General features: G+C 48.4%; 2 protein-coding genes across 11 annotated transcripts in view; one reads left to right on the top strand and one right to left on the bottom strand.

Annotated features, from left to right (window-relative positions):
- Positions 1 to 1025, top strand: part of SYCP2 (synaptonemal complex protein 2) — a 62305-nt gene extending 61280 nt beyond the window's left edge. For all 6 annotated transcript variants that reach the window (XM_077335757.1, XM_077335754.1, XM_077335753.1 and 3 more), the window contains one exon: positions 272 to 1025. In XM_077335757.1, the coding sequence (XP_077191872.1) occupies positions 272 to 343 (72 nt within the window). In that variant the 3' untranslated portion in view covers positions 344 to 1025. The remainder of the gene's footprint in view (positions 1 to 271) is intronic.
- A 7996-nt stretch (positions 1026 to 9021) lies between these two features.
- PHACTR3 (phosphatase and actin regulator 3) overlaps positions 9022 to 27444 on the bottom strand; it is a 238914-nt gene continuing 220491 nt past the window's right edge. For all 5 annotated transcript variants that reach the window (XM_077335748.1, XM_077335749.1, XM_077335752.1 and 2 more), the window contains 5 exons: positions 25510 to 25565; positions 16420 to 16481; positions 13976 to 14116; positions 11167 to 11243; positions 9022 to 9688 (listed from right to left, as the gene is read on the bottom strand). In XM_077335748.1, coding sequence (XP_077191863.1) covers positions 9673 to 9688; positions 11167 to 11243; positions 13976 to 14116; positions 16420 to 16481; positions 25510 to 25565 — 352 coding nt within the window. In that variant the 3' untranslated portion in view covers positions 9022 to 9672. The remainder of the gene's footprint in view (positions 9689 to 11166; positions 11244 to 13975; positions 14117 to 16419; positions 16482 to 25509; positions 25566 to 27444) is intronic.

Below are 27444 nucleotides of genomic sequence, written 5' to 3'. Positions count from 1 at the left end.
TATCCGAGACGTCAAATTATAGTAAGGAGAGCTAAGATGTTCAAACAGAACAGGATTTGTGTGTCCAGTTCTGTGTCTGAGCATAACCTGTTCACATACATTCAGGTGGAGGGTGAAGGGAATGCCCCTCCCTCCCCCTTCCTCATCAGCTTTGAGAGCTAACAGACAAGGAAAATGCGGTTGCTGAGATGAGTTTTCTGATTCTGACAAACTGCTTGGGTTCTTAAGTTTGTTTAAAAATAAAACCTAACACGATTGCTTTTTCTCACAGCGAGAGGAAGAATTGCTTAACATTCGCAAAGGGCTGCAGTCGCTTTTTATGATAGAAGAGAGGAAGTTCTAATGTAGTTACCGTTACCCATACAAAGAAGAAGAGAATGCAGGCTATTCCCACTGCGTTTCTGAAATGTGTGACCCCAAATTTTCTGTAATGTGACATATCTCCGTTGATTTTTCAATAGACAAGAAGAATTTCCAAGAAAATTATCTTCATCGCAACTGTAATTTGTGTAGATTAAATGCCTTTTACCTTAAAAGACATTTTAATTTTGCTAGGATGTAATATGTAAATGTCTCACTTTCAAAAGAGATGCCATTTTTAGAAGAACTCCAGCAAATTAAAACATTAGTCCTGATCCAGCTAAAATTAATTGTGACTAACTTGATACATTGGTTTCAATAGGCTTGGTGCGGACTAACTTTAGTTGACTTGGGACTAATTCTTTGAAGAGCATGGATGGGACTTGATTATTAAACTGAAACCTCTTGCTGGTCAGATGAGAGGAGTAAACATTTCATAGTCCATCCCGTGAAAATTACAAGAGTCACATAGGAGGCATTCTGAAGTAATTACAATTAAAAACATGTTCACTATTAAGAGCCGATTACATGGCATTTCTGCATATAGCTGTCCTCTGAGCTCTCCGTTGTAATTTCTTACAATCTAAAACAATTTCTAAGTGTGTTCTTTTATCTCTATTGGGAATGTATATTAAAAATGTTTAAAATGATTAAAATATTTGTACAAAAGAGTAGTAAAGGCCAAGGTGTTATTTCCACACACACACACACCATGCTGAATCTGTAACGAAAGGGAAACTATGTAAGAAGGAAGCGGCAGAAATGCTGTCTGAAGCTGTCTGCCCATGAGGTTGGGAGTTCGATCCCAGCAGCCGGCACAAGGTTGATTCAGCCTTCCATCCTTCCGAGGACAGTAAAATGAGTACCCAGCTTGCTGGGGGAGTAAACAGTAATGACTGGGGAAGGCACTGGTAAGGCCACCCTGTATTGAGTCTGCCATGAAAACACTGGAGGGCGTCACCCCAAGGGTCAGACATGACCTGGTGCTTGCACAGGGGATACCTTTACCTTTACCTTTTAGTTATATGATGACAATATTTCCCCCGTATTAAATACTTACAGGATGTAAGAACTGACAGAACTGCTCTGAGAACAGCTCCAACAGGACTGTGACTAGCCCGAATTACCCTGCTGGCAGCATGTGGAGGAGTGGGGAATCAAACCTAGCTCACCAGATTAGAAGCCGCCGCACTTAAGCACGTTACCAAAAGGGGGTTCTGTGGCTGACCAAGTACATTTCAGCGCATTCAGCGTGCTTTGTAATTGTTGAATAGCAGTGTTATGAATTGATGTATCTAGTTTGATGAATCGGCAGCCCTTTGAAACAGCAGCTGTTATGCTGTTCCCCACACTATAGCCAGCCTTTTTTTTAAGCATAGTTATGACTTGATAACTTGATTGCACATGACCAAAAAAAAAGGAGGTTCCATTGCTGACAAAGTTCATGGCGACAGAGCCACACAACCTGTTTTCAAAGAAAGTGTGGAAAACATGGGGCAGATAGGATCTGAATCCCCCCCAAAAACCCAAATAAATGGCCTTTTGCAGAAGGGGTACCACAAAGTTGGAGCATCAGCTGGGGATTCAACTCACTGAGAAGCAGCGGCAACACTGAGTTGCAGAAAAGATCATCGTCTGTTCCTCCATTTTGCTCTACAGTGTGTGAAATTTCTTTCCTTATCATAGACTGCATGTGTTTCATCGAACCATAGAATCATAGAGTTGGAAGGGACCTCCTGGGTCATCTAGTCCAACCCTCTGCACTATGCAGGACACTCACAACCGTATCACTCATCCACTGTCACCTCCCACCCCCTTGAACCTTCACAGAATCAGCCTCTCCGTCAGATGGCTCTCCAGCCTCTGTTTAAAATTTTCCGAAGATAAGAGAACCCACCCCCTCCAGAGGAAGCCTGTTCCACTGAGGAACCACTCTAACTGTCAGGAACTTCTTCCAGATGTTTAGACAGAATTTCTTTTGTATTAATTTCATCCCATTGGTTCTGGTCCGTCCCTCCGGGGCCAGAGAGAACAACTCTGCTCCATCTTCCATATGGCATCGTTTTAAATACTTGAAGATGGTTATCGGATCCCACTTCTGATACAGAGCCAGAGTAAAACATGACCTTGGATCATATAAGTAAACCATATAGCATACACCACTTATGTTATATCTGCCTTGGAGCCCGAGATCTCAGAATGAAAATTGATGTCTGGGGTCATAATTCCATGGCTTGAGTTAGAAAAACAGTTCAACGCTTGGAGTAATTTCAAATGGATCAGGAAAGATGCGTACTACAATGAGATACGTTCTGTAAGCCCTGAGATACGTCGTGAAATTTGATGAATATGTTTGTAAACATGATTCTCTGGTTTGAAATTTGAACACTGGATTGACCCTCGAATCCCTTTTTGTGGGTAGAATTCTATTCTATCACTGAGACTGCCCAGTGAGTTCAATGCGATATTGAAGCAATATTTATGGTCAACCTAATTTTCTTCAGACAGGCAGGCAGTATATCTTAGCTCACTGATTTAAGAATAGTTTTTGCTCAGTGGTCTGTTGTTACAAAATAGCTGTGTAATTTTACAGTGGTCCAGACTACACTGTTCATCGGTCGGATGCTAGAACAGAAAACATTTACCTATTGTAGCACGTCTTTCTTCCTCCGGGTTGTGGCTCTGTGATCACACTGTGATGGTCGTATTTTTCTAACAAGAACACAGTGTCATATTTAAGTATCCAGTCAAACAGAATAGTTGAAAATCCCGTGGATGCTTTTTGTCACCCTTCTGTGTAGATGGGAATTCTGATATCTGCAGTCTAATCTTTCAAATGTGTTAATACAAAGGAATCGTTTTGCAAGAAACAGGACCTGAGGAGCTGCTGTAAAGGTGTGCAGGGTGAGGTTGACCACAGTCCCGGTTTCAGGAGGGTTCCTCACAGGAGAAGAAGAGCAGGTTTTTTGTACCCCGCTTTTTACTATCCAAAGGAGTCTCAAAGCACCTGACAATCCCTTTCTCTTCCTCTCTTCCCTTGAGAGCCAGTTTGGTGTAGTGGTTAGGAGTGCGGACTTCTAATCTGGCATGCCAGGTTCGATTCTGCACTCCCCCACATGCAGCCAGCTGGGTGACCTTGGGCTCGCCATGGCTCTGATAAAACTTCTGACCGAGCAGTGATATCAGGGCTCTCTCAGCCTCACCCACCCCAAAGGGTGTCTGTTGTGGGGAGAGGAACGGGAAGGTGACTGTAAGCCACTTTGAGCCTCCTTAAGGTAGGGAAAAGTGGCATATAAGAACCAACTCATCTTCTTCTCTCCCCACTTGAGAGGTAGGTGATGCTGAGAGAGTTCTGAGAGAACTGTGGCTGGCCCAAGTTCACCCAGCTGGTTGCATGCAGAGGAGGAGTGTAGATTCAAATCCAGTTCTCCAGACTGAAGGCTGCTGCTCTTAACCACTGCACCACATTTGCTCTCAGTGGACTAAATAAGAAGCTCAGATATTTGTTCCTGCCGCGGTAAATTGAACTAAAGTCCCAAGAAAAAGGATCAGGTTGCCTGATGCGTGGAAGGGTTTACTTATTAAACTTATTCGTTTACTTATTAGTTTTCTTACACACCCCTCATTAACCCCAAAAGCTCTGTATATTGTCTTGGTTTAAACTACTGAACTCTCAAAGGGAACTCAGAATTCTTCCCTCTGTTAACAACCATTGCATTTAAGCCTGTTGTTATTGTTGTTGTTATGTGCAAAGTCGTGTCCGACCCATCGCGACCCCATGAACAATGATCCTCCAGGCCTTCCTGTCCTCTACCATTCCCCGGAGTCCATTTAAGTTTGCACTGACTGCTTCAGTGACTCCATCCAGCCACCTCATTCTCTGTCGTCCCCTTCTTCTTTTGCCCTCGATCGCTCCCAGCATTAGGCTCTTCTCCAGGGAGTCCTTCCTTCTCATGAGGTGGCCGAAATATTTGAGTTTCATCTTCAGGATCTGGCCTTCTAAAGAGCAGTCAGGACTGATCTCCTCTAGGACTGACCGGTTTGTTCGCCTTGCAGGCCAAGGGACTCGCAAGAGTCTTCTCCAGCACCAGAGTTCAAAAGCCTCAATTCTTTGACGCTCGGCCTTCCTTATGGTCCAACTTTCGCAGCCATACATTGCAACTGGGAAGACCATAGCCTTGACTAAACGCACTTTTGTTGGCAGGGTGATGTCTCTGCTTTTTAGGATGCTGTCTAGATTTGCCATAGCTTTCCTCCCCAGGAGCAAGCGTCTTATAATTTCTTTGCTGCAGTCCCCATCTGCAGTGATCTTGGAGCCCAGGAAAATAAAATCTGTCACTATCTCCATTTCTTCCCCTTCTATTTGCCAGGAATTGAGAGGGCCGGATGCCATGATCTTTGTTTTCTTGATGTTGAGTTTCAAGCCAAGTTTTGCACTCTCCTCCTTCACCCGCATCAACAGGCTCTTTAGTTCCTCTTCACTTTCTGCCATTAGAGTGGTATCATCTGCATATCTGAGGTTGTTGATATTTCTCCCTGCAATCTTGATCCCAATTTGTGACTCCTCTAATCCCGCATTTCTCATGATGTGCTCTGCATACAAGTTAAATAGGCAAGGCGACAGTATACAGCCTTGCCGAACTCCTTTCTCAATTTTGAACCAGTCAGTGATTCCATGTTCAGTTCTCACTGTTGCTTCTTGACCTGCATATAAATTTCTCAAGAGACAAATAAGATGCTCTGGTACTCCCATCTCTTTAAGAACTTGCCACAATTTATTGTGCTCCACACAATCAAAGGCTTTAGCATAGTCAATGAAGCAGAAGTAGACGTTCTTCTGGTACTCCCTAGCTTTCTCCATGATCCAGCGTATGTTGGCAATTTGATCTCTAGTTCCTCTGCCTCTTCGAAATCCTGCCTGTACTTCTGGAAGTTCTCGGTCCACATATTGCTGGAGCCTAGCTTGTAGGATTTTGAGCATAACTTTGCTAGCATGAGAAATTAGTGCAATGGTGCGGTAGTTTGAACATTCTTTGGCATTGCCCTTCTTTGGGATTGGAATGTAAACTGACCTTTTCCAATCCTGTGGCCATTGTTGAGTTTTCCAAATTTGCTGGCATATTGAGTGTAGCACTTTTACTGCATCGTCCTTTAAGATTTTGAATAGTTCAACTGGAATGCTGTCACCACCACTAGCTTTATTGTTGCTCAGACTTCCTAAGGCCCATTTGACTTCACATTCCAGGATGTCTGGCTCCAGGTCAGTAACTACCCCATTGTGGTCATCAGGGATGTTAAGCTCGCTCTTGTATAGTTCTTCTGTATAATTTTGCCACCTTTGTTTAATCTCTTCTGCTTCTGTGAGGTCCCTACCATTTTGGTCCCTTATCATACCTACCTTTGCATGAAACGTTCTCTTCATATCTCCAATTTTCTTGAAAAGATCTCTGGTCCTCCCCATTCTATTGTTTTCTTCTATTTGTTTGCACTGTTCATTTAAGAAGGCATTCTTATCTCTTCTAGCTTTTCTCTGGAATTCTGCATTCAATTGGGTGTATCTTTCTCTTTCTCCCTTGCCTTTCACTTCCCTTCTCTCCTTAGCTATTTGTAAAGCTTCCTCAGACAGCCATTTTGATTTCTTGCATTTCTTTTTCTTTGGGATGGTTTTAGTTGCTACCTCTTGTACAATGTTGCGAACCTCCGTCCATAGTTCTTCAGGCACTCTGTCTATCAGATCTAATTCCTTAAATCTATTTGTCACCTCCACTGTGTATTCGTCGGGGATATGATTTAGTTCATACCTGAGTGGCCTAGTGCTTTTCCCTACTTTCTTCAATTTAAGCCTAAATTTTGCAACAAGAAGCTCATGATCTGAACCACAATCAGCTCCTGGTCTTGTTTTTATTGACTGGATAGAACTTTTCCATCTTTGGCTGCAGAGCACATAGTCAATCTGATTTCTGTGTTGACCGTCTGGTGATGTCCATGTATAGAGTCGTCTCTTGGGTTGCTGGAAAAGAGTGTTTGCTATGACCATTGTATTCTCTTGACAAAATTCTACCAGCCTGTGCCCTGCTTCATTTTGTACTCCAAGGCCAAACTTGCCTGTTATCCCAGTTATCTTTTGGCTTCCTACTTTAGCATTCCAATCCCCCATGATGGTAAGCACATCGTTTTTGGGCGTTGCTTCTAGAAGGTGTTGTAGGGCTTCATAGAACTGATCAACTTCATCCTCTTCAGCAGCAGTGGTTGGGGCGTAGACCTGGATCACTGTGATGTTGAATGGTTTGCCTTGGATTCGAACTGAGATCATTCTGTCATTTTGGAGATTGTATCCCAAGACTGCTTTTCTTACTCTCTTATTGATTATGAAGGCTACTCCATTTCTTCTGCGAGATTCTTGTCCACAGTAGTATACCTGATGGTCATCTGAATTAAATTCACCCATTCCTGTCCATTTTAGTTCACTGATTCCTAAAATGTCGATGTTCAGTCTTGTCATTTCTTGTTTAACCACGTCCAGCTTGCCTTGATTCATGGATCTGACGTTCCAGGTTCCTATGGAATAAAAATCTTTACAGCATCGGACTGTCTTTTCGCCACCAGTTACTTCCACAACTGAGCGTCCTTTCGGCTTTGGCCCAGCCGCTTCATCCGCTTCATCCGCTTCATTCATTCATTCATTCTGGCATTTAAGCCTGTGGGATGGGCTTAATGTGATTTGGGACCATTCTGTCCTCTCACATGCAGTTCCTTTCCATCCCCACCAGGTGGCCCTTATGAGTTGAATTAAGGTTCAGGTCAAGAGCGACCTAATCGATTTGAGAGTTGGGAAGCAAATTTCTAAAGGTTTGAAGATGAGACAGTTTTCTCATGTTTGAATGATGATATATGTGAACACCTACAAATTCCCTTTCTTTGATGTATGTCTCAGGCACGTGGGCCTCAATGGTCCTGGTTGCATAAAGTTTGTGTCAGACAGGGCAGGGGAACAATATATATTGCTAAACATGTATTGGGTGACATGACCATATATGATCATGTCAACCTGCCCCCCTTCTCAAAATGGCCAATGATGGGCCTGGAGGGGGTGAGACCCCCTGGAACCGTCCCATTGCACTACGATGGTTTCCCTTCATCAGGACCATCAAGCCCCTCCTGCACCCATCTCCTGAGTCATCAGGACCCATTTCACTCATTGTCTCAACCCCAAGACAGCCCACCTGGTATACATGCAGCCTCCATCACACACCACCCTCCAGCAGGGTATAAAAGTTCTGGCAGGCCACCTTGGCAACTCTGGAACCTTGGATCCATCCCGAGAACCCGACACACTGCTGGACGCCATGCTGTCTCTGTCTCCGCCTCCTCGGGAACTGGTAATTATCTTTCTATTGACCCTCTATCCCGGACTCTCTTCCTTTCAATTCATTTCCCCATCTGCTAGATTGATAGTGTGCTTGTTACATCCTTGTCCACGTCTATTTATTTTATTTTCTAATAAATAAAGTCTGCTTATTTTATCCTTATTTATCTGTTGTCTGCTTCAAGTTCCTAGGGTGTAATTACCTGCTATATATGGGCTTTCTGATCTTTTAAAGTGAGCTGCCCTCTCGTAAGCCATTCCCCAAAATTGGCACATGTCTCCTGAAACGTCTGGTCCAGGTAACAGACCTCGTATCTGGATACAGGGAGTTGAACTTGGGACCTGCTGCCTGCATAGATGATGCTCTACCACTGAGCCAAGGGCTCTGCTCCAACATACCGACTGCACTGGATTCTCAACGCAAACAACAGTCTCGTGCCTTATTTGCGGGCAAGATTAGGTACACTGATAAAACATTCCGGATTGGGGTTCTGGCCATAATTTATGTATGCGCAATGCCCTAAAAGTTTGATCTGGAGTTCAAGAGTTCTGCTCCAGGCAAGTATTGCAACACTTGTTGATGTGTGAAATTCCATTCCAGACTGTGAATCACAAAATCATAGAGTTGTAAAGGACCTCCTGGGTCATCTAGTCCAGCCCCCTGCACTAGGCAGGACACTCACAACCCTATCGCTCATCCCCTGTAACCTGCCACCCCCTTGAATCTTCACAGAATTAGCCTCTCCGTCAGATGGCCATCCAGCCTGTAAAAATGTCCAAAGATGGAGAACCCACCACCTCCCGAGGAAGCCACTGAGAAACCACTCTAACTGTCAGGACTTTTAGATGGAATTTCTTTTGAATTAATTTCATCCCATTGGTTCTGCTCCATCCCTCTGGGGCAAGAGAGAACAACTCTGCTCCATCCTCCATATGGCACCCTTTTAAATACTTAAAGATGGTTATCAGATCCCCTCTCAGTCACCTCCTCTCTAGGCTAAACAGACCAAGCTCCCCTAAGCTTTCTTCATATGTCTTGGTCTCCAAACCCCTCACCATCTTTGTTGCCCTCCTCTGGACACGCTCCAGTTTGTCAACATCCCTCTTCAACTGGGGTGCCCAAAACTGAACACAGTACTCCAAGTGAGGCCAAACCAGTGCAGAGTACCCAAGTCTAGTTTCTCTCCAGCGGGCTCCTGCGTGACGGAAGCAACAGGATTTCCCGGCCTTTCCTCAACGAGCTGTGTATCCTGCTGCCCTCCTCCCGAACATCACCAGGCGCGGGAGGCTGCGGATTCGTTTTCTGCAGTAAGTAATCATTTAATTAAAAGGGGAGGGGGGAAAGAAACAGGAGTCTTCCCCAAAAGAAAAGAAAAATGGCCGCAGCTGTGTTTTTTTGTTTTGTTAGACATTATATATAAAAAAAGGAGCGAAATCATAACATAGTAAATCATTTTGTAGAACATGAAACTTAAGTGTTTCTTTTTTTTATACAAATTAATTGTGATAAGTTCCAAAGTTCTTGCCACCAAGATAATACTGAGGGATGGTGTGCCGTGTCCATGATGTCAGAGGGCTTGCAATGGCTGAGCCTGTCCATGCACATCGCCCCCGTTCCCAAGATATGTCGCAATACAGTTTTAAAACGTGTAATCGAGAAGAGCAGAGGCTTCTGTTTGATTCGCTCCACGCTGGCCATTTCTTTCAACCGATCCTCCGAATCCGCGGGTGTTTCAGCTCGCTGGCAAAGGTCGTCCTCTAACTGCTACTGCTGCCCCTCGTTCGGTTGTGTGAGCTGCAGAGGTTTCGTCTGCAGAGTCCTCCTGGCGCATTAAACATCAACTTGTCATAGACTGAGCCTCAAGGAAAGACCTTTGTCCTTTCCCCGAGGCATGGTCAGTAGTGGTATCAAAAAAAGTCGACAAATTCTTCTCAGAAGAAAATCTCTATGGCCTGTGAAATCTGTGGGTGGAAAGCGGGAGGAGAGGAGAGTTAGCAAGCACGGGGAGACCTCTGAAAACATCAGTGTCGGGCACAGTTTGGTGTAGTGGTTAGGAGTGTGGATCTGGGGAGCGAGGTTTGATTCCGCACTCCCCCACATGCAGCCAGCTGGGTGACCTTGGGCTCTCTATGGTGCTGATAAGGCTGTTCTGACCGAGCAGGAATATCAGGGCTATCTCAGCCTCACCCACCTCACAGGGTGTCTGTTGTGGGGAGAGGAAAGGGAAGGTGAATGTAAGCCACTTTGAGACTCCTTCAGGTAGAGAAAAGCGGCATAGAAGAACCAACTCTTCTTCTTCAGTAATCTCAGGGCTCTCTCAGCCTCACCCACCTCACAGGGTGTCTTTTGTGGGGAGAGGAAAGGGAAGGGGAATGTAAGCCGTTTTTGAGACTCCTTCGGGTAGAGAAAAACAGCATATAAGAACCAACTATTCTTCTTCTTCAGTAATCTCAGGGCTCTCTCAGCCCCCCCTCCCTCACGAGGTATCTGTTGTGGGGAGAAGAAAGGGAAGGCGAATGGAAGCTGCTTTGAGGTTCTTTTGGGTAGAGAAAAACAGCATATAATAACCTACTCTTCTTCTTTTTCAGTAATATCAGGGTTTCACTGCTAGGAACACGAGGAGAGAAGAAGAATTGGTGGACAGAAGATGGAAGGTCGGCTCCTTGCCAACTCCCCCCCCCCCCCCAATCTAGAAATCTAGCTACGGACCATTAGATATATTAACTGTACTGTTAACTATAGGTAAAGGTAAAGGTATCCCCTGTGCAAGCACCGGGTCATGTCTGACCCTTGGGGTGACGCCCTCTAGCGTTTTCTATACTGTTAACTATACTGGTAGTTCAACATTTAACCTTTTAAATTTCTGCATCATTTTAATCCTGTTACCTGCCTTCAGCGATGCACAAGGGCAGGATATCAATCAAAATATTATTATTACTATTCTCCACTTTTCTCAACCTCAAGGAGTCTCAAAGTCACTTCCCTTCCTCTCTCGGGAAGGGCCGAGAGAGCTCTGAGAGAACTGTGACAAGCCCAAGATCACCCAGCTGGCTGCATGTGGAAGAGGAGAGGGTAGTTGAACCTGGATTAGAGGATGCCACTCTCCTCTGCTTTAAATATTAGCTTCCAGGATATCATCCATTTTTGGAAGCTTCCAAAAATCACACAGTCGGATATGTATATTTAGGTGTGTGTTAGGTGCACACTTTGAACCCCAAATCCCATTTTCTCTCTGGTACATGCCGAGTGTATATTTTGAATAGCCAAGGACTTCCTAACAGGCCCTCATCCCACCAGGGGGCGCTGTTCTCAGAGCAGGACTCTTGTGATTTCCTCCTGTAAACCTTACTTCTGCCTGAGGACAAGGGATTCTGCAGACTCGGGGGCCAAAGCTGTTTTTTTCTGTAGATGCGGGGAGGGGGGAATCTGAGAAACTGACCTTGTTAAATGCTTGCTTGACGCGTGCACCTCCATTTCATTACTTTTGTACTCGTTTAGCTCCTTGCGAATCGCTGCCTGGGAAATGCACATGAAAACCAGGTTAGTCGATCTTTTCAAATGAGCACAAAAACACCTTTACAAAGGTAAAGTAGAGACAACCTCGTTCTCCTCTGTATGATATCGTAACCATCAGACGTAATACCGGTCAAGTCTGGCACCCAAAGAGTCTCAAAATCTCTGGGCTCAGGGCTAAACATAGAATCATCGAATCATCGAATCATAGAGTTGGAAGGGGCCACACAGGCCATCTAGTCCAACCCCCTGCTCAACGCAGGATCAGCCCTAAGCATCCTAAAGCATCCAAGAAAAGTGTGTCTCCAACCTTTGCTTGAAGACTGCCAGTGAGGGGGAGCTCACCACCTACTTAGGCAGCCTATTCCACTGCTGAACTACTCTGACTGTGACATTTTCCCCCCTGATATCTAGCCTAATCTACATGCAACTGTTTTTAAAGGGCTGGGTTTGAACTCCTACAGCCCAGCTCGTGTTTTTTCACATCTGTGGGGGACAGCATCTCTAAAAAGGAGAGTGATACCAAGCTCAGGACAGTATTGTGGGAAGAAAGAGCTTCTGCCTTCCCCTCCCCAGCCAATTTCCTGTGCAAAACTTATTATTTCCCTGATTTTACTGTTCCCTGATTTTACTCCCTGGCAAAAAACCCAGAAATCCCTGGCCAGTCTGGTCTGGAGGATATTTGCCTCCCGACCCCAAAGTGCTGTCTACTTCCTCCCTGGCCAAAAGAAATTTGACTCGGTCTTCTCGATTCGTAGGAAGGCAAAACGGACCTTTCCCAAGCAGCCTAAAAGGATCATCTTTCTGCTCGACCAGCCTGGATAAATGTGAATCAGCCCATAATGGCCTTTCCCAGAGACGGCCTGCAGGATTCCAGCTAAAAGCCCCCAGCTGTCCGTTCTAAATATACCCCAAACATCTCCCCTCTTTTATAATTCCCCAGATCAGGACCACGACTCTTGCCCTCCTGCTTTAAGCAGATGCAGTGCAGCCCGAGTTCCCTTGGCTACCTATTAGTTGGCCTAATTAAAAATGCAAAACAGACCTAAAAATTCATGCCATCTGCACGCGGGGAGAAGCAGGCTCACAGGGCAGGAAGCAGCATTCATTGTGGCAGTTTGCAAAAGTGAAAAGAGAAACCACGTTTGTGTTCTGCCTCCCTCCGTTTGAGCTGTGTGCATGTAAATATCCTCTACAGCAGGGGTAGTCAACCTGTGGTCCTCCAGATGTCCATGGACTACAATTCCCACGAGCCCCTGCCAGCATTTGCTGGCAGGGGCTCATGGGAATTGTAGTCCATGGACATCTGGAGGATCACAGGTTGACTACCCCTGCTCTACAGCAATCTCATCTCCGGTAGGTACATAATCTGGTTTGTTACAGGAAATCTTTTGTTCCACTCTCTGTAACCGAATGCCTTCTCCCCTGGCCCTGCCCGCGGTCCTTTACAAAATTATTAAAATCCGAACATGAAATATACAAGAACTGCCGCCAATTAAAATGGCAAAACAGAACATTAAACCACAGAAGCAATTCTATCCCCCCCCCCCAAAAAAATGATGACCGTGTGGGAAAAACCTCACAGGTCTCCCTAAAAGGCTGCAGGGATGAGCATTCGGGGGGATCTGGATGGAATCTGTTCCAGGGCTCATCCCCTCTCCCTATTTTCCCAGCTCAAAAGAAAAGCAAAGAGGAAACTAGAGCAAAGTTTCATCCTTGGATCCCTGCCGCCCTGGTGTATCTCATTACGACTGTAATTTTCAAAGTTTGTGCTGCCAGAGAAACCCACTCCGTGTTCATAGAATCATAGAATCATAGAAGAGTTGGAAGGGACCTCCTGGGTCATCTAGTCCAACCCCCTGCAGGACACTCACATCCCAATTGCTCATCCACTGTAACCTGCCACCCCTTTGTATTGATTTACCTTGCACTGGAATGCTGCCTATGACATCCCAGGGGGTCCTAGACGCCCTCGGGCCATGTCCTCAGGTGCCCTTTGGTTCATGAGCCAATCCCATTGGGCCACTTCAGCGTCCCCTCATGAACTAAGAGTCATTGTTGTGCCTGAAGTTTACTGGCAATGCTCTTTCTTTGAACCTGAACTTTTCCAGCAGAGCTCCATGAATGAGGACAAGCTCTGAAACCATGAACTGATCTTCTCCTTGAAGGTCCTCTGATAAATCCTGGAACACCAGAGTTCCCGATAACACGTTTTAAAGGCGAACGTGTTAAAGATATGATTTTAAAAGATTTTTGCAAGTGATGTGCAGATCCTATTCACTGCTGCAAGAAGTGGTGGCAGCTACAGACATAGATAGCTTCAAGAGGGGACTGGATAGACTTCTGTAGCACACGTCCATCAGTGGCTAATAGCCACAAGGTGTAGAGCAGGGGTGGCCAAACAGTGGCTCTCCAGATGTTCATGGACTACAATTCCCACGAACCCTTTCCAGCAGGGGCTCATGGGATTTGTAGTCCATGGATATCTGGAGAGCCACCGTTTGGCCACTCTTGGTAGAGAGGGAACATTCTGCTTGGGGCAGGGATACTCTGTATTCCCCGTCCTTGGAGGGCAACACTGGGAGGGCACCTAGAGTTCTGGTCTCATTGGTGGGCCTCCTGATGGCACCTCGGCTTTGGCCACTGCATGACACAGAGTGTTGGACTGGATGAGCCATTGGCCTGATCCAACATGGCTGCCCTTCTGTTCTTACGGCAACGAGACGAAGGTATACCTTGTCTGCTGCTGAGAGTCGTGTCCACGGCTTGTCTGCTCTCCTGTCGTAATCCTGTGCTTTTGCCACTTCCACATAATCGCTGAATCGTATTAGGATTTTTCTGTCTCGTAGTTCGTCAACTGTGGGCCTTTGATTCAGCTGGAAAGGGAAAGGGAAAATCCGGATAAACACTCCACAGAGACAACCAAAAGTCCTGGACCTCACGAGGACACCTGCATTTTGCCTTGGTCTGTCACTCCCACAATTCAGTTATTTTAAACTCCTTGGCGTTTTAACTACCTGAAATGAACACAGCCATGATCAGCAGCCGGGGCTCTACCATCACTTGCACAAGTACGGAATAAAGTGACACCACTCTCTGCTCTAGGGTCGTATTGGGGGGGTGTGCCGCTGCTCCCTTCCCCTGCCCACATGTGTTTCCACTCCTTACATCTCAGGGTTATGAAACCGTGGCTAGAGCAATCAGCAGCACCCCAAGGAGCTGTGGACAACGTCTTACGTCTCCGATGTGGCAAAAGAGCTCATCGCACAAACTCCACCTTCTCTACAGAGAACACCTGTTGCATTGCAGTGCAAGCTAGTTCCACTGGATGTGCACTAGAATGCACCTCTGAAGCTGTGCAGCCCCTCCCTCTTCAATGGTGTTCAAGAGATTTCAGTGAATGCCTCCTCCCCCCAGCCCAAGACAACTATGTTTAATACTATGTTTAATACCAGACTAGCAGTAGGCAAGTGGGCATGGTTTTACATGTAGTGCATTCGTCTTGAAGGTTGGCAACACAGGCCACTGGGCTAAGAAGCCTCCAGGTGCCTGTATAAACCAGGAGTTCCCAGAATTGTCCTCTCCGAAGATCCCCCTTCTCTCAGTGCTGTTGATGTGCACCTGCTCACTCATGTTCTTGCTATCAGGAGGACCTGGGTTTTCCCTGAACGCAGAGCAGCTGAGAGAAACAAGAACCAGTGTCTATAGTGGCTGCTACAGACAGTGGAAGGCTTCTCACAGGCACTAATGTGAATGAGGGATGACATCCATTTCCAGCCTACAGCTCCGTTGGGATTGGAGGCTTTGGGATACGTTCAGAACTCAACCAGTCTGGTTAAAGCAGGCTGTTTCAGGGGGGTTTCTCAATGGTAAAAAAGTTGAGAAAGACTGGGTGAAAGGCTAGTGTAGTCTTAGAAGCTGCAAATACACTCCATCTTCATCGCTGAGCTACAGATACAGAGTATTTCCAGAAAGGACTTACAGCTTCCCTTTGGGAACGCATGAACCTCTTTCTGCGAAAGGCACTGGGATGGAAGGGGGAAGTATCAGATTGACAGACCCCCCCCCCACCAACTCCCAAATTGATGTTTGCAACCTATGGGCTCTGCAGTTTCTTTGCCTGAACTCTGCAACAGTTTGCCAGCTCCCAGGCAGCTGGTGAAAGGACGAAAAGCTTCACGAATTCGCCCCAAAGCCACAGTCCTCTGGGGCAGGGGTAGTCAAGCTGTAGTCCTCCAGATGTCCATGGACTACAATTCCCATGAGCCCCTGAAAGCGTTTGCTGGCAGGGGCTCATGGGAATTGTAGTCCACGGACATCTGGAGGAACACAGCTTGACTACCCCTGCTCTGGGGCAGGCAGAGAGACAGACTTTCCGCAGGGGTGCAGAACGGACAAGAGCAACAGTATAGCATCAGGTCTTACACCCCATCGGAAAGGACCGGCCCTGGGAGCCATGCTACAGGAATGCAGCTGTTGCCGAACAGATGGACGGCTCACTCCGGGCTCCTCAGAAGTAGCAAAGGAGGGACTGCTTTTTATAGCCACATGCATTAGCAAAGAAATAGCTTCAGAAAGGCAAAAAGACTGCCAATGAGCTGAGGGCAGGTTTCCACCTATGGCCTCTCCCTGCTTAAGCCTCCGGCTCTCCATTCACACAGAAGAGGGCGGGTGAGCTGCAGATCGCAGGTGGGTGAAATGTGCAGCGGGTGTCCCAATTGTAAACTGACTCAGGTTAGGGCCAGGCATGGTTTCTCTCAAGTTCAGCCCACCTGTGGCTGTTGGAAATTGGGGCATGTGTCAAGATGAGAAACAAAACATGGGGGGGGGGGGGGAAAGAAGGTGTAGCCAGGAGAAGAGAAACTCAGCTGCCACTAGATCTCACTGAAAGCGGAGAAGGCAGAGGACGAACCATCGCTGGCCTTTGCTGGCCTTGAACCCAGGATCCCAGACACTTTCCTCGGAATCTGATCCAGGGGACCAGGAGCCACCCACAGGTGGGTGTCTGTGCCAGCCAGGCTTCAGTCTTTCAACTGGATCAGTGGGACTGGAACGACGTCCGCCCCCTGTCCTAATCACGCACAGAGGGGAATCCTCGGTGTTCGGGAGGACCTTACTCATGAGGCATGCATGAAGCACTTCATCGAAACAGGGGAGGGAATCTCGGGCCGCTTCTTACCTTTCGGGTCAGCCTCTGCTTTATCTCTCGCCTTTCCTCCTGTTCGGTTTGGTCATTTCTTTCTGCGGAAAAGATGAAGAGAGAGATGACTTTCCTCATGAAGACCAGCTCAGCAGGTGCTCTCTCTCCCTCTCTCTCTGTCTCTCTCTCTGTCTCTTTCTCTCTCTGCCTCCGCTCTACCAGCTCCGTTCCCGTGCCCACCTTGCCCGCTCTTCTGCCAAGAGCATCGCCCGCCACTGCCACGCTGTAGCCAATGTCAAGCCACAGTGCTGACGCCGGATTAAAGCGGGCTTCGGCTGGCACAAAGCAGCCAATCCCGTTCCCCTATTAGGAAAATGAGGGGCGTTTCTTCCCTTCCTCCTTCCCTTCCTTCCTTTTTTTTTCTTTCCTCCAAGGGGAAAATCGATAGACTTTTAGAAGTCTAAATGATCGCTTTGTGATGCCACATCTCTGTCTGAGTCATCCGTGCTGCCCTTACAAGCTGGAACATTGTATAGCAGCTGCTTCAGGGAACGCACGTTCCTCAGCCCCTTCCTCTGCCAGCCTCCCGTAATTTTGTTGATTAATTTATAACAATAGCCAGCATCGGCTCCCACGCATTCCTCTGCCTTCTACTATTCTCGCCGTGCCAGTCTTAATATAGATCCTTGAGATCTTTCGGAGGGTTTCCTTCTCCCTCTCTCCCTCTCTCTCTCCCTCTCTCCCTCTCTCCCTCTCTCTCTCTCTCTCTCTCCCTTACCCACAAATTGATGCTCTCCCCTCACCTAAGACCATTTGCTTTTCCCCACCATAACTATTAGTATTCAAGCTGTGATAACTCCTACATGGCGGGAGCTAAAAATAGGCAGGAGCCGCTGTAACGTCATGTGCAATATATCCATAGCCTTGGGATGCAAGTTAATGGATTCATTCCCCCCTCTATTTCAAGGGCTGCCTGTTACTAAAATAAGGCATGGACCCGTGACCTAGAAAAAGCTGGAAATCTAGGGGGGAAATTTGTTAACCATCCTTAACAGAGGGGGGGGGGGAGAATAATATTGGGACAATCCTGCTTTGCAAAATGGTAATTCCAGCCTGCTGGGGGGCATGTTCTGCAATATGAGTTTTGAATGCATCGGCAAGCTCATCAGTATTAAAGATGCTGCTGGAATGGGAGGGGAAAGGAAGGGGGTGTATTTTTAGAATCGGATCCTCTCGTGCTGCTATCTATGGAACAGCCACATGGAGCTATTTATAGAAGGATAGTAGCTGTGAGCAGCGCATTGTAACCAGGGAGAGTCTGAAATCTTCGCAGGCTTGACAATCAGCGCCCCAGACAGCGTGGCGAACACAGACCGTATCTCACTCAGTTGTGATTCCATTCGGACTGCAAAAAAGCATCCGTAGGAACGGGCAGATTTCTGCTTAGGGCGGTCGAGGATGAGCCAACGGATAGGACAAAACACAAGCCAGATAAGAACGAAACCATGTTATAAAAATGCTAACTTAGGGGAATCAGCAGCATTCTCATTCCAGCTAGAGATGACACCCTATTTGGCTTGCTGATTTTGTTGCCTAGGAAAGATCAGCAAACACACATAACGCAGCCTGCTTTGTCCCAGAAAATGGGAAGAATCTGATTTTGTAAAAGAGAGAGAGAGAGAGAACAGATGGAGCTTCTGCTTTGCCATGATGCCAAACTCCACATTCAGAGACACTGAACCTCTGAATCCCAGAGCCAGGAGGCAACATCAGGGGACGGCCTTGGCTGCTGTCCCCTGTTGTTGTTCCTCCAGAGGAACTGGTTGGCCATTGTGTGAGGCAGGATGCTGGACTAGATGGACCACTGGTCTGATCCAGCAGGCATCCTTCTCGCATTCTTCACTCCTAGATGGCCTGGATGGCCCCTTCCAACTCTCTGGTTCCATGACTCTATGATCCTGCATTGATGAGGGGATTGGACTAGATGGTCTAGTCAGCCCCTTCCAACTCTATGGTTCTATTATTCTATGGCCCTGCATTGAGCAGGGGATTAGACTAGATGGTCTAGACAGCCCCTTCCAACTCTATGGTCCTATTATTCAAGGATCCTGCACTGAGCAGGGGATTAGATTAGATGGCCTGGACAGCCCCTTCCAACTCTATGGTTCCATGATTCTATGATCTTGCATTGAGCAGGGGGGTTAGATTAGATGGCCTGTATAACCCCTTCCAACTCTAGGATTCTATTCTATGAATAATCCAGCCATTATGCAGTGCTGATGTGTGAATTTCCCACTTGGTCAGGCCATCTCCATTATTCAGTCATTCCAGTCCCAGCCATAGCACCCCAGCCATGGGGAAGTGTCTACGTCAGTGCACCAGCCTCCGAGTGGCACCCGGGGATCTCCTGCTATTAGAGTTTATCTCCAGATGACAAAGATCAGTTCCCCTGGAGAAACTGGTAGCTTTGGAGGGTGGACTGTATAGTGTTATAACCTGCTGAGGTCCCTCCCTTCCTCAAACCCCGCCCTTCCCAGGCTCCGCCTCCAAACTCTTTAGGGATTTCCCAGTCCAGAGCTCACAACCCTACAGTACCCTGATACATGAACCCACCCTTCATCTTAATGGAATAATCTGGAGCAATGGTGTGAGTTCTCGCAACCAGCTTGGGGTAGTGTGGCTAAGAGCAGCAGCCTCTCCTCTGGCCAGCTGGATGACCTTGGGCCAATCATTGTTCTGTTAGAACTGCTGGATGAGAACAGTTCTGTCAAAGCTCCCTCAGCCCCAGGGTGTCTGTTGTGGGAGAGGGTGGGAAGGCGACTGTAAGCCACCTTGAAACTCCTAAGGGTAGTAAAAAGCAGGGTATAAAATCCAGCTCTCCTCCTCCTCCTCTTCCTTAAGGACTCAAAGTAGGATGTGGCTCTTCCATTCAGCCTTTGCCTTTCATTAGAACCTTGATCTGTAATATCTCCGTGCTACACTCTTAATGGGGAAAACAAGAGCACTGTAATAGCGGGATCAGTTAATTATTCGCAGGTCTGGCTTTGGACCCATCAGTCTTAATGAAACACCTCCGCCAACTCTACAGCGCCGGACCCAAGAGAGTCATTCAGACCCTCTTCTCTTGGTAAGGTCTCTAAATTAGCTCAGACACTGAAACAATTGACAGATTACGACTGAAACAACTGTGCTCGGATGGAAGCACACGGCTGCTGCGAAAGCCAGTGTGGTGTAGTGGCTCAAAGCAGCGGAACTCCGGGTTCGATTTCACACTCCTCTGAAGGCAGCCAGCTGGGGGACCTTGGGCTGGTCACAGAGCAGTTCTCACAGAGCAGTTCTATCAGAGCTCTCTCAGCCTAATTTACTTCAAAGAGTGTCTGCTTTGGGGAGAGGAAGGGGGAAAGGAAAGGGGTCCATAAGCCGCTTTGGGACTCCTTTGGGTCGTGAAAAAGGGGGTATTCAAAAGCCAGCTCTTCTCTGTCATTTGGAGGGTGTCATTTGGAGGAGGGCAGGATGCTGTTTCTGCTGGCTGCAGAGGAGAGGACACGCAGTAATGGGTTTAAACTTCAAGTACAACGATATAGGCTAGATATCAGGAAAAAGTTTTTCACAGTCAGAGTAGTTCAGCAGTGGAATAGGCTGCCTAAGGAGGTGGTGAGCTCCCCCTCACTGGCAGTCTTCAAGCAAAGGTTGGATACACACTTTTCTTGGCTGCTTTAGGATGCTTAGGGCTGATCCTGCGTTGAGCGGGGGGTTGGACTAGATGGCCTGTGTGGCCCCTTCCAACTCTATGATTCTATGATTCTTTAATAGGAACTTCACTCTGCTCCTCTCCAAAAGCAACCCAGGAAGTCTCTGCAACCTTGCACATCCACCCATTTCATCCCAGAGGTCCCCCTCCAGTGGATGTAGTTTTGACGGCTGCAGACCATTCTTCCCAGGCACAACAGCCAAAGGTCGGGGAAGTGGAGGAAGGCATGGGTTTTGTGGCACATGTGCTGGGCTACTGCACCTGGGGGGCCTTCCCACAGGCATGCCGTGCAAGCCAAGGGCATTGTCTCTCTCCGATGCCCTCTCCTAACATCTTCCACTTGATGCTCTTTGAGCTGCTGAAGGACCATCCCGGTGCTGGTTAAATTGGCCGCTGCATTTTCAGCTGAGCCACTGGATTGTTGCGGATGTTAAGAAGAGACCTGAAGCCCTGTTGGATCAGGACAGTGGCCCATCCAGGCCAACCTCTGGGTCACACAGCGGCCAAAACCTTAAGGCCACCAGGAGGTCGACCAGCATCCTGAGCTGAACTGAAAAAACTGGTGTCCCTTGTTTGCCCTGGATTTGTGCTCCCACATGGGAATTGAGGCAGCGAAGGTCCCAGTGCAGAAATGAGCCCTGGGCCTATTCTGCACACGTTGGATAATGCACTTTCAAAGTGCTTATGCATCTGGATTTCCCCGTGCAGAACGGGATAATCTGCTTCTAAAGTGCATCAAAAGTGCATTATCCAATGTGTGCAGAAAGGGCCCTGGTCTCCCTGGTTCTTGCATGCCTGCAATCGCTCCCAACAAAGGAGACAGGGCAGAGCTTCAAGCAGTGATGGAGAGCAGAAAGGGGAGGAAGAGAGTGAAAGATCAGAGGCGATGGTAGTAACCAAGTGACCCTTGCAGACCTCTGCTTACATGGCCCTTGGTGAGAAGTGTGCAGAGAGGATCTCCTGCAACCTTGAGGATGTCGCTCGTCCCCATTGGCTTGTATTCTTAGCCTCCGAAACCGCACTACGAGCCAATCCTGCAAGCTTGCAGGCGTTCCATTTTTAGCTGTTTTATTTGCACCAGGAAGCGCTCCCCAGCTGCTGAAACCGACAGCAGCACTGGCCTGGGACCGAGCCAACGGAGGGCGGCAAACACGAGGAGCTGCTGCAGATCCGGCTCCGGCACATCAGCGCTGGCCGCGCCTGGCAAAGGCTCCAGCAAAAGGCTTTCCCGTTCCAGAGACCGTTTGAGGAATCTGCTCTTGAAGAACGTGGAGCAATCTTCCCCGGCCGGCAAGGCACGTGAAAGAGATCGCCGGTGCTCCCGCCCCTTGGTTGCAAAGCCTTTGGGCTTTGTGGAAAGGAGAGGAAATTCAGCTCACCAAACAGGTTTCCCTCCCAAGAAATCATAAATGGGGTGGAGGCACGTCATGGGGAATATTTCACTCGACACATGAAGCTGCTTGAGCACCAGTCCCTCAAAGGGCAGGGTTGTTTGCTCTGACGGGCATCCGCTCTCCAGGGTCTCAGGCAGAGGCCTCCCCCATCTCTGACCGCTTGGTTCTTTTAACTGGAGATGCCGGGGATCGAACTGGGGATCTTCTGAGTGCCTCACTAAGCCACACCCCTCTTTTCTCTCCGCTCATCTACCGCTGGTTCTGCCTTGCCCTGCCCTATCAAGAGGAGGAAGTACAACAAAGGCAATCTGTGCCCTGGACACTGATGTGCACGCTGTATGCCAAATTCAGGCACGGCTTGGGGAGGGATTGGGGCTCAGTGGTAAAGCATCCATGTGGCCTGCAGAAGGTCGCAGGTTCAGTCCCCAGCATCTCCAAAAGACCAGGAGGCAGGTGATGGAAAAGACCTTTGCTTGTTGCTCTGGAGAGTCTCAATAGACAGTCCTGATTTGATGGCTCAACCGTCTGATGTAGCATCAGACGCTTTCATGTGCTCATGCACACAGGGAAAGCCACCAAGAGTTGCACATGGACCCAGCAATTGTCACTACACTGTGCACATCTTCCAACTGAGGTAGATCAAGATGGGTAGCCATGTTCGCCTGCCTGTAGCAGTAGGAAAAAGCCAGCGTCCAGGAGCATCTTAAAGGGGAACAGAATTCGTGACAGGGGAGGAGTTTTCAGAAGTCACTGCTCACTTCTTCAGATATAGCTAGAATGTGAATCCGTCAGTCCGTATATCTTGGATGGTGGAGTACCTGAATAAGTGAGTAGCCTCACATGAAAAGGTTGTATTGAGGCAAATTCTGTTTGTCTTTAAGGTGATCCTGGCTCTTTTCGATTCAAAAAATAGCATGAGTCGCTCTGATGGTGCCTATCTGTAGAATCTATTTGGTCCCATCTCTTCTCTGTCCTTCACCCCAAGCAATTTGCTACTCAGCGGTACACCCATCACCTCCTGCACCATCTCCTCATTGTTGGTGGATGGAGGTACACCAAGTCCCTGCAGGGAATTGGCTCTTTCTCCTTGTGCGTCCCAAGCAGTCCCTTGGGTGGCTGGTCCAGAGAACCAGACCTGGAGGAGATCCAGGTGCACGTAGAATCCTAGAGTTGGAAGGGGATATCCAGGCCATCTAGTCCAACTCTCTGCTCAAGGCAGGATCAGCCTCAAGCATCCAGGAGAGGGATCTGTCCAGCTGCTGCTTGTAGACCACCAGTGAGGGGGAGTTCCCCATCTCCTTAGGCAGCCCATTCCACTACTGAACTACTCAAACTGTGAAACATTTTCTCCTGATATCTAGCTGGTACTGTTCTCCATGTAATTTAGAACACGAGGGGTACTCAGAAAAACTGCTGCAGAGCTTCCACACATAAAGAAATCCCACGTGGACAAGTCCAAAACTCATGGAAATATTTAGCCACTACATATGTTCTCATCACAATCCTTTCAACAGCTCTGTAAGGTAGGGCAATATTAAGGAGAGAGCTTGGCTCAGTGGAAGAGCCTCTACTTGGCATGCAGAAGGTCCCAAGTTCAGTCCTGGGTATTTCCACTTAAAAGGACCAGACAGTAGGTCAGGGGTAGTCAAACTGCAGCCCTCCAGATGTCCATGGACTACAATTCCCAGGAGCCCCTGCCAGCATTCGCTGGCAGGGGCTCCTGGGAATTGTAGTCCATGGACATCTGGAGGGCCGCAGTTTGACTACCCCTGCAGTAAGGTAAAGGTAAAGGTAAAGGTATCCCCTGTGCAAGCACCAAGTCATGTCTGACCCTTGGGGTGACGCCCTCCAGCGTTTTCATGGCAGACTCAATACGGGGTGGTTTGCCAGTGCCTTCCCCAGTCATTACCGTTTACCCCCCAGCAAGCTGGGTACTCATTTCACCGACCTCGGAAGGATGGAAGGCTGAGTCAACCTTGAGCCGGCTGCTGGGATCGAACTCCCAGCCTCATGGGCAGAGCTTTCAGACAGCTGCCTTACCACTCTGCACCACAAGAGGCTCTTACCCCTGCAGTAGGTAATGTTAAATAATTTCTGGAGATGTACTGCCTGTCTACGTAGACAACATAGAACTTGAAGGATTGGTTGTCTGATCCAATATCAGGCAACTTCATGCATTCGGGTGTTTATCTCCCCATTGCAGTTGAGTTTGGGAGACAGTGGCTCACCGCATGAATTGGTGGCCAAGGCAAGATTTGAACCGTCATCCTGCCAGCCTACATCATGCGATGCTAGCTCTGGAACCCAGTTCAATAGAGGTTGAAATCCTATCAGTGGCAGGGTTTGGAAGGCTCACGTGGAGGTGGAAACTCTACAAGCTGACTTGGACATGTCCTTGTGGGTTCCATGGACATTTTTTGCAAGTACATATGCTTGCAGTCTCATGCACTTTGACCTCCATGTGTACACTTGAGAGCTTTGACCTCCACCTGCCCGCTTCTTCTACCTGTACAATATTTCCTCATATTGCTTCCTGGGAGTTGGAGGAGGAAGTGATCCCTACCCTGAACTTCAGGAGGTAGCTTTGCTTATGGCTCTGAACACACAAACTGTGTCACCTGCCACAAACTCTCTGAAGAGACCTCAAGCAAGTGTCCACCTGGACACACATGAGAACTCAAACAATGTCTTCTCAAAATCCTTTCGCCTCTTTTTGCAATTCTGACTCCTCCCTAGACTAGTGCTGGACCCTCCCATTGGAGCGCCAGCCTCTAGATGGGCAAGCACACAATTCACAAGCTTCACACAACATTACTTCCTTTCTCAAGATTCCTGAAATCCCCTTCAAAAATGCAGTCTGTCGGAGCACAACCCACCAAATCTGAGGTGTTGGTCCAGGATAAATTGAGAGGTGATGCTCAGAAGAAGAGAAGCTGGCTTTTTATATCCCACTTCCCCCAAAGGAGCCTACAAACCCCTTTCCCTTCCTCTCCCCATAACAGACACCCTGCAAGGTAGGCGGGACTGCGAGAGTTCCAGAAGAACTATTCTGCAAGGGATTCTCTAAGAGAACTGGGACCAGCCCAAGGTCGCCCAGCTGGCTGCATGCATAGGAGGGGGGAATCGAACTCAGTTCTCCAGATAAGAGTCTGGTGCTCTTCATCACGACCTCATGCGGGCTGACAAGGGACATGCTCTTACAATACACTAATGCGCCCCGTGTGGCTTTAATTCGCAGCTGGCCCTGACATTAGAAAGGTCAGGGTGTTGTGCAACCAATCTTTGCTTGGAAAGTCACTCTTCTGCATGGCTGCCTGGCTGCTGCACTTTTTGAAGTGAAAGTTCGCAATTTCAGGACACATTCATCCTCGGGGGGGGGGGGGGGGAAATGACACCAGGTCACTGAAGCACCAAGACAAAGGAAAAGCAGTTTCTTTTCATTATCCTAATAAATCTTCAACAGAACCCTCGTAAATTCATTTTGGAATGAGAAGGCACACAGCGCCGTCCTAAACTGAATTGCACCCTTCTAAATCCTTTAAGGTCAAGGGACTTAAAGGGGTGTAACTCTGCTTAGGATGGCACAGTTTGGCTATGGACTTAGAATTGCCAAGTGACTGGCTCCCAGCCTCAGTTTCCCATTTGGTAAAAAGGAAACTCTCAATAGTTATGGGGTAACACGCTGGTGAAAGCCAACCAGATGCAGATTTCAAAACCACTTTAAAGACCACCGTAGATGTTTCTGCTCCTGGTAAGCACTAGGCTGATGTGAAATGTGTGTTATTTAAGTGAAATCTAGGAGAAGAGAGCAATTTTAAGAGTAAAGATTAGATCAGCTAAAATAGAAAGGAAAAGGGCAAAACAGGCTGGAGAAATGAAAGAGAGAAGGTCAATTCCTCCCCCTAATCTTGGTTTAAAATTTTTTAGGAAGGAGTCGGAAAAGGACGCATCACAGTTGAGCAGAGAGAGAGGCAAAGAACTTACGTTTCAAAATGTTTCTTCTTTCTAGCTCCTCCACAGCAGGTCTTTGGCTCAGTCTCCTGCGGAAGAAAACCAAGATGACGTTTTGTACCATTGTCCTTCCTTTCCCCCAAAAGTCCACTTTTGTGTCGGAAAGAAGCCCCTTGGAGGTCAGGCCGTCCTCAGCGACTCCCAAGCCCCAGCGGGGACCTCTGCGCCATCCCTGGGGCGGAGAGAAAAGTTCTGCGCTAGTCGAGTCCCCTTTCTGGCCAGACTGCCCCGCTCGCAGGCATCCCTCCGGGGGCGCAAGGGCGGCGAGTGGCAGGCGGCCCGGCCCCGTCGCGACCCCGTCTCCTCGGATGCCGCCGGCTGGCCGCTCCAGCGAGCTTAGCGAAGGCGCCGCTCGCCTCGCCTTGTCTCCGCCTCGACGCGGATGGGGAGGCGGCGGGCGGGTTTCAGCACCACGGACAGCTCCTCCGGCTCGCCCGCGCCGACAGCCCGAGTGTGCCTCCCGCCTGGGCGGCCGCCCCCTTTTCAACTGGCCGCGCCGATCAGGTGTTCGCCGAGGGAGCCTCCCGCCGCCGCCGAAAGGAGGCGCGCCGCCAGCTGCTCCCCGCGGACAATCCGGATCAGGGGCGGGGAGCGAAGCCGCGGCGGCGAATCCGGCGCTTCCCACCGAGCTCCTGCTGCCTTCCCAACCGCAACGCCCGCCGGTGGCGCTGCCAGCGACGCGGGGAGAGGCGAGGCGGAGGGGCTCGGCCGAGGGGGGCCACGGGTCGCCTGGGGGGGGGGTCCCCCCTCTCTAGCCGGGAGTATTTGAAGGGGCAAGGGAAACTGGCGTGGCGGAGAGGAAGACTGGGATGGGTTCTTCAAGAGCTTCAGGCAAGGGGGCAGTCAAAGTCAAGGTGCTTCCCAGGCTGATTTCTTGAGCACGTGGAGGCAGGAAAGAAAAACTACTACTACTACTACTACTACTACTAGCAGCAGCAGCAGCAGTCATAGTAGTAGTACTGGCACCACCACCACTACTACTACTACAGCTGCTGCTGCTGCTAGTAGTAGTAGTAGTAGTAGTAGTGCTACTACTACAGGAGAAAAGGGCAGGCATCTAGAGGCACTTTAAGGACTAACAACATTGGTGGTGGGGAGGAGCTTCTGCGAGTCACGGCTCCCTTCTTCTCATACCTTCTTCAGATACCTGATACCTGAAGTAGTGAGCAGTGACTTTCAAAAGCTCCTCCCCTGCCACAAACTTTGTTAGTCTTTTCAGGTGCTCCTGGTCTTTGGCTCTTTCCTACTGAAGAAGTAAGAAGGGTTTCAAGAAGGCTCCTCCCCTGCCACAAATGTTGTTAGTCCAGGGTGCTCCTGGACTCTGGCTCTTTGCTACCGTTGCTGAAGAAGTGAGCAGTGATGCCTCCCCAGCCACAAATTCTACTAATCTTTAACATGCAACTGGGCTCTTTTCTGTTGCTCTTTTCTGTTGCCGGGTTCTCGGTCTTGTACTTAGCTATGGTAGGAGTAGTAAATATTAAACTAGCCGAGGAGAATAATAATGTAGTAAATAACCCAGTACGACAGTAAATAACCCAGTAGTAGTGAGCCATAATGCCCTGACCTAGACAATCTGATCTCATCATAGCTCAGAAACTAAGCAGGGCCAGCCCTGGCTAGTGTTGTTATGGGGTTCTAAGGAAGTCCAGTATGGCTACATGGGGGTAGACAATGGCAAACCATCCCTGAATGTCTCTTGGCTTTAAAAAAAAAAGCCAAGAGTTATAATGATATGGATGACTGGACCAGTCAAGAACCTTGACTGGAAGGCCAGTTCCTTCTGCCTGCTGCAGAGCACCCTGTTGACTCGAGAGCAGGGGTGGCCAAACTGTGGCTCTTCAGATGACCATGTGGTGTCAGGGGCTCATGGGAATTGTAGTCCATGGGCACCTAGAGAATCACAGTTTG

This window comes from Paroedura picta, chromosome 4 (genome assembly GCF_049243985.1).
Source record: "Paroedura picta isolate Pp20150507F chromosome 4, Ppicta_v3.0, whole genome shotgun sequence".
NCBI classification, from domain to species: Eukaryota; Metazoa; Chordata; class Lepidosauria; order Squamata; family Gekkonidae; genus Paroedura; species Paroedura picta.
The sequence above is the reverse complement of the archived record's forward strand: the minus strand, read 5'-3'. Positions and strand labels throughout refer to the sequence as shown.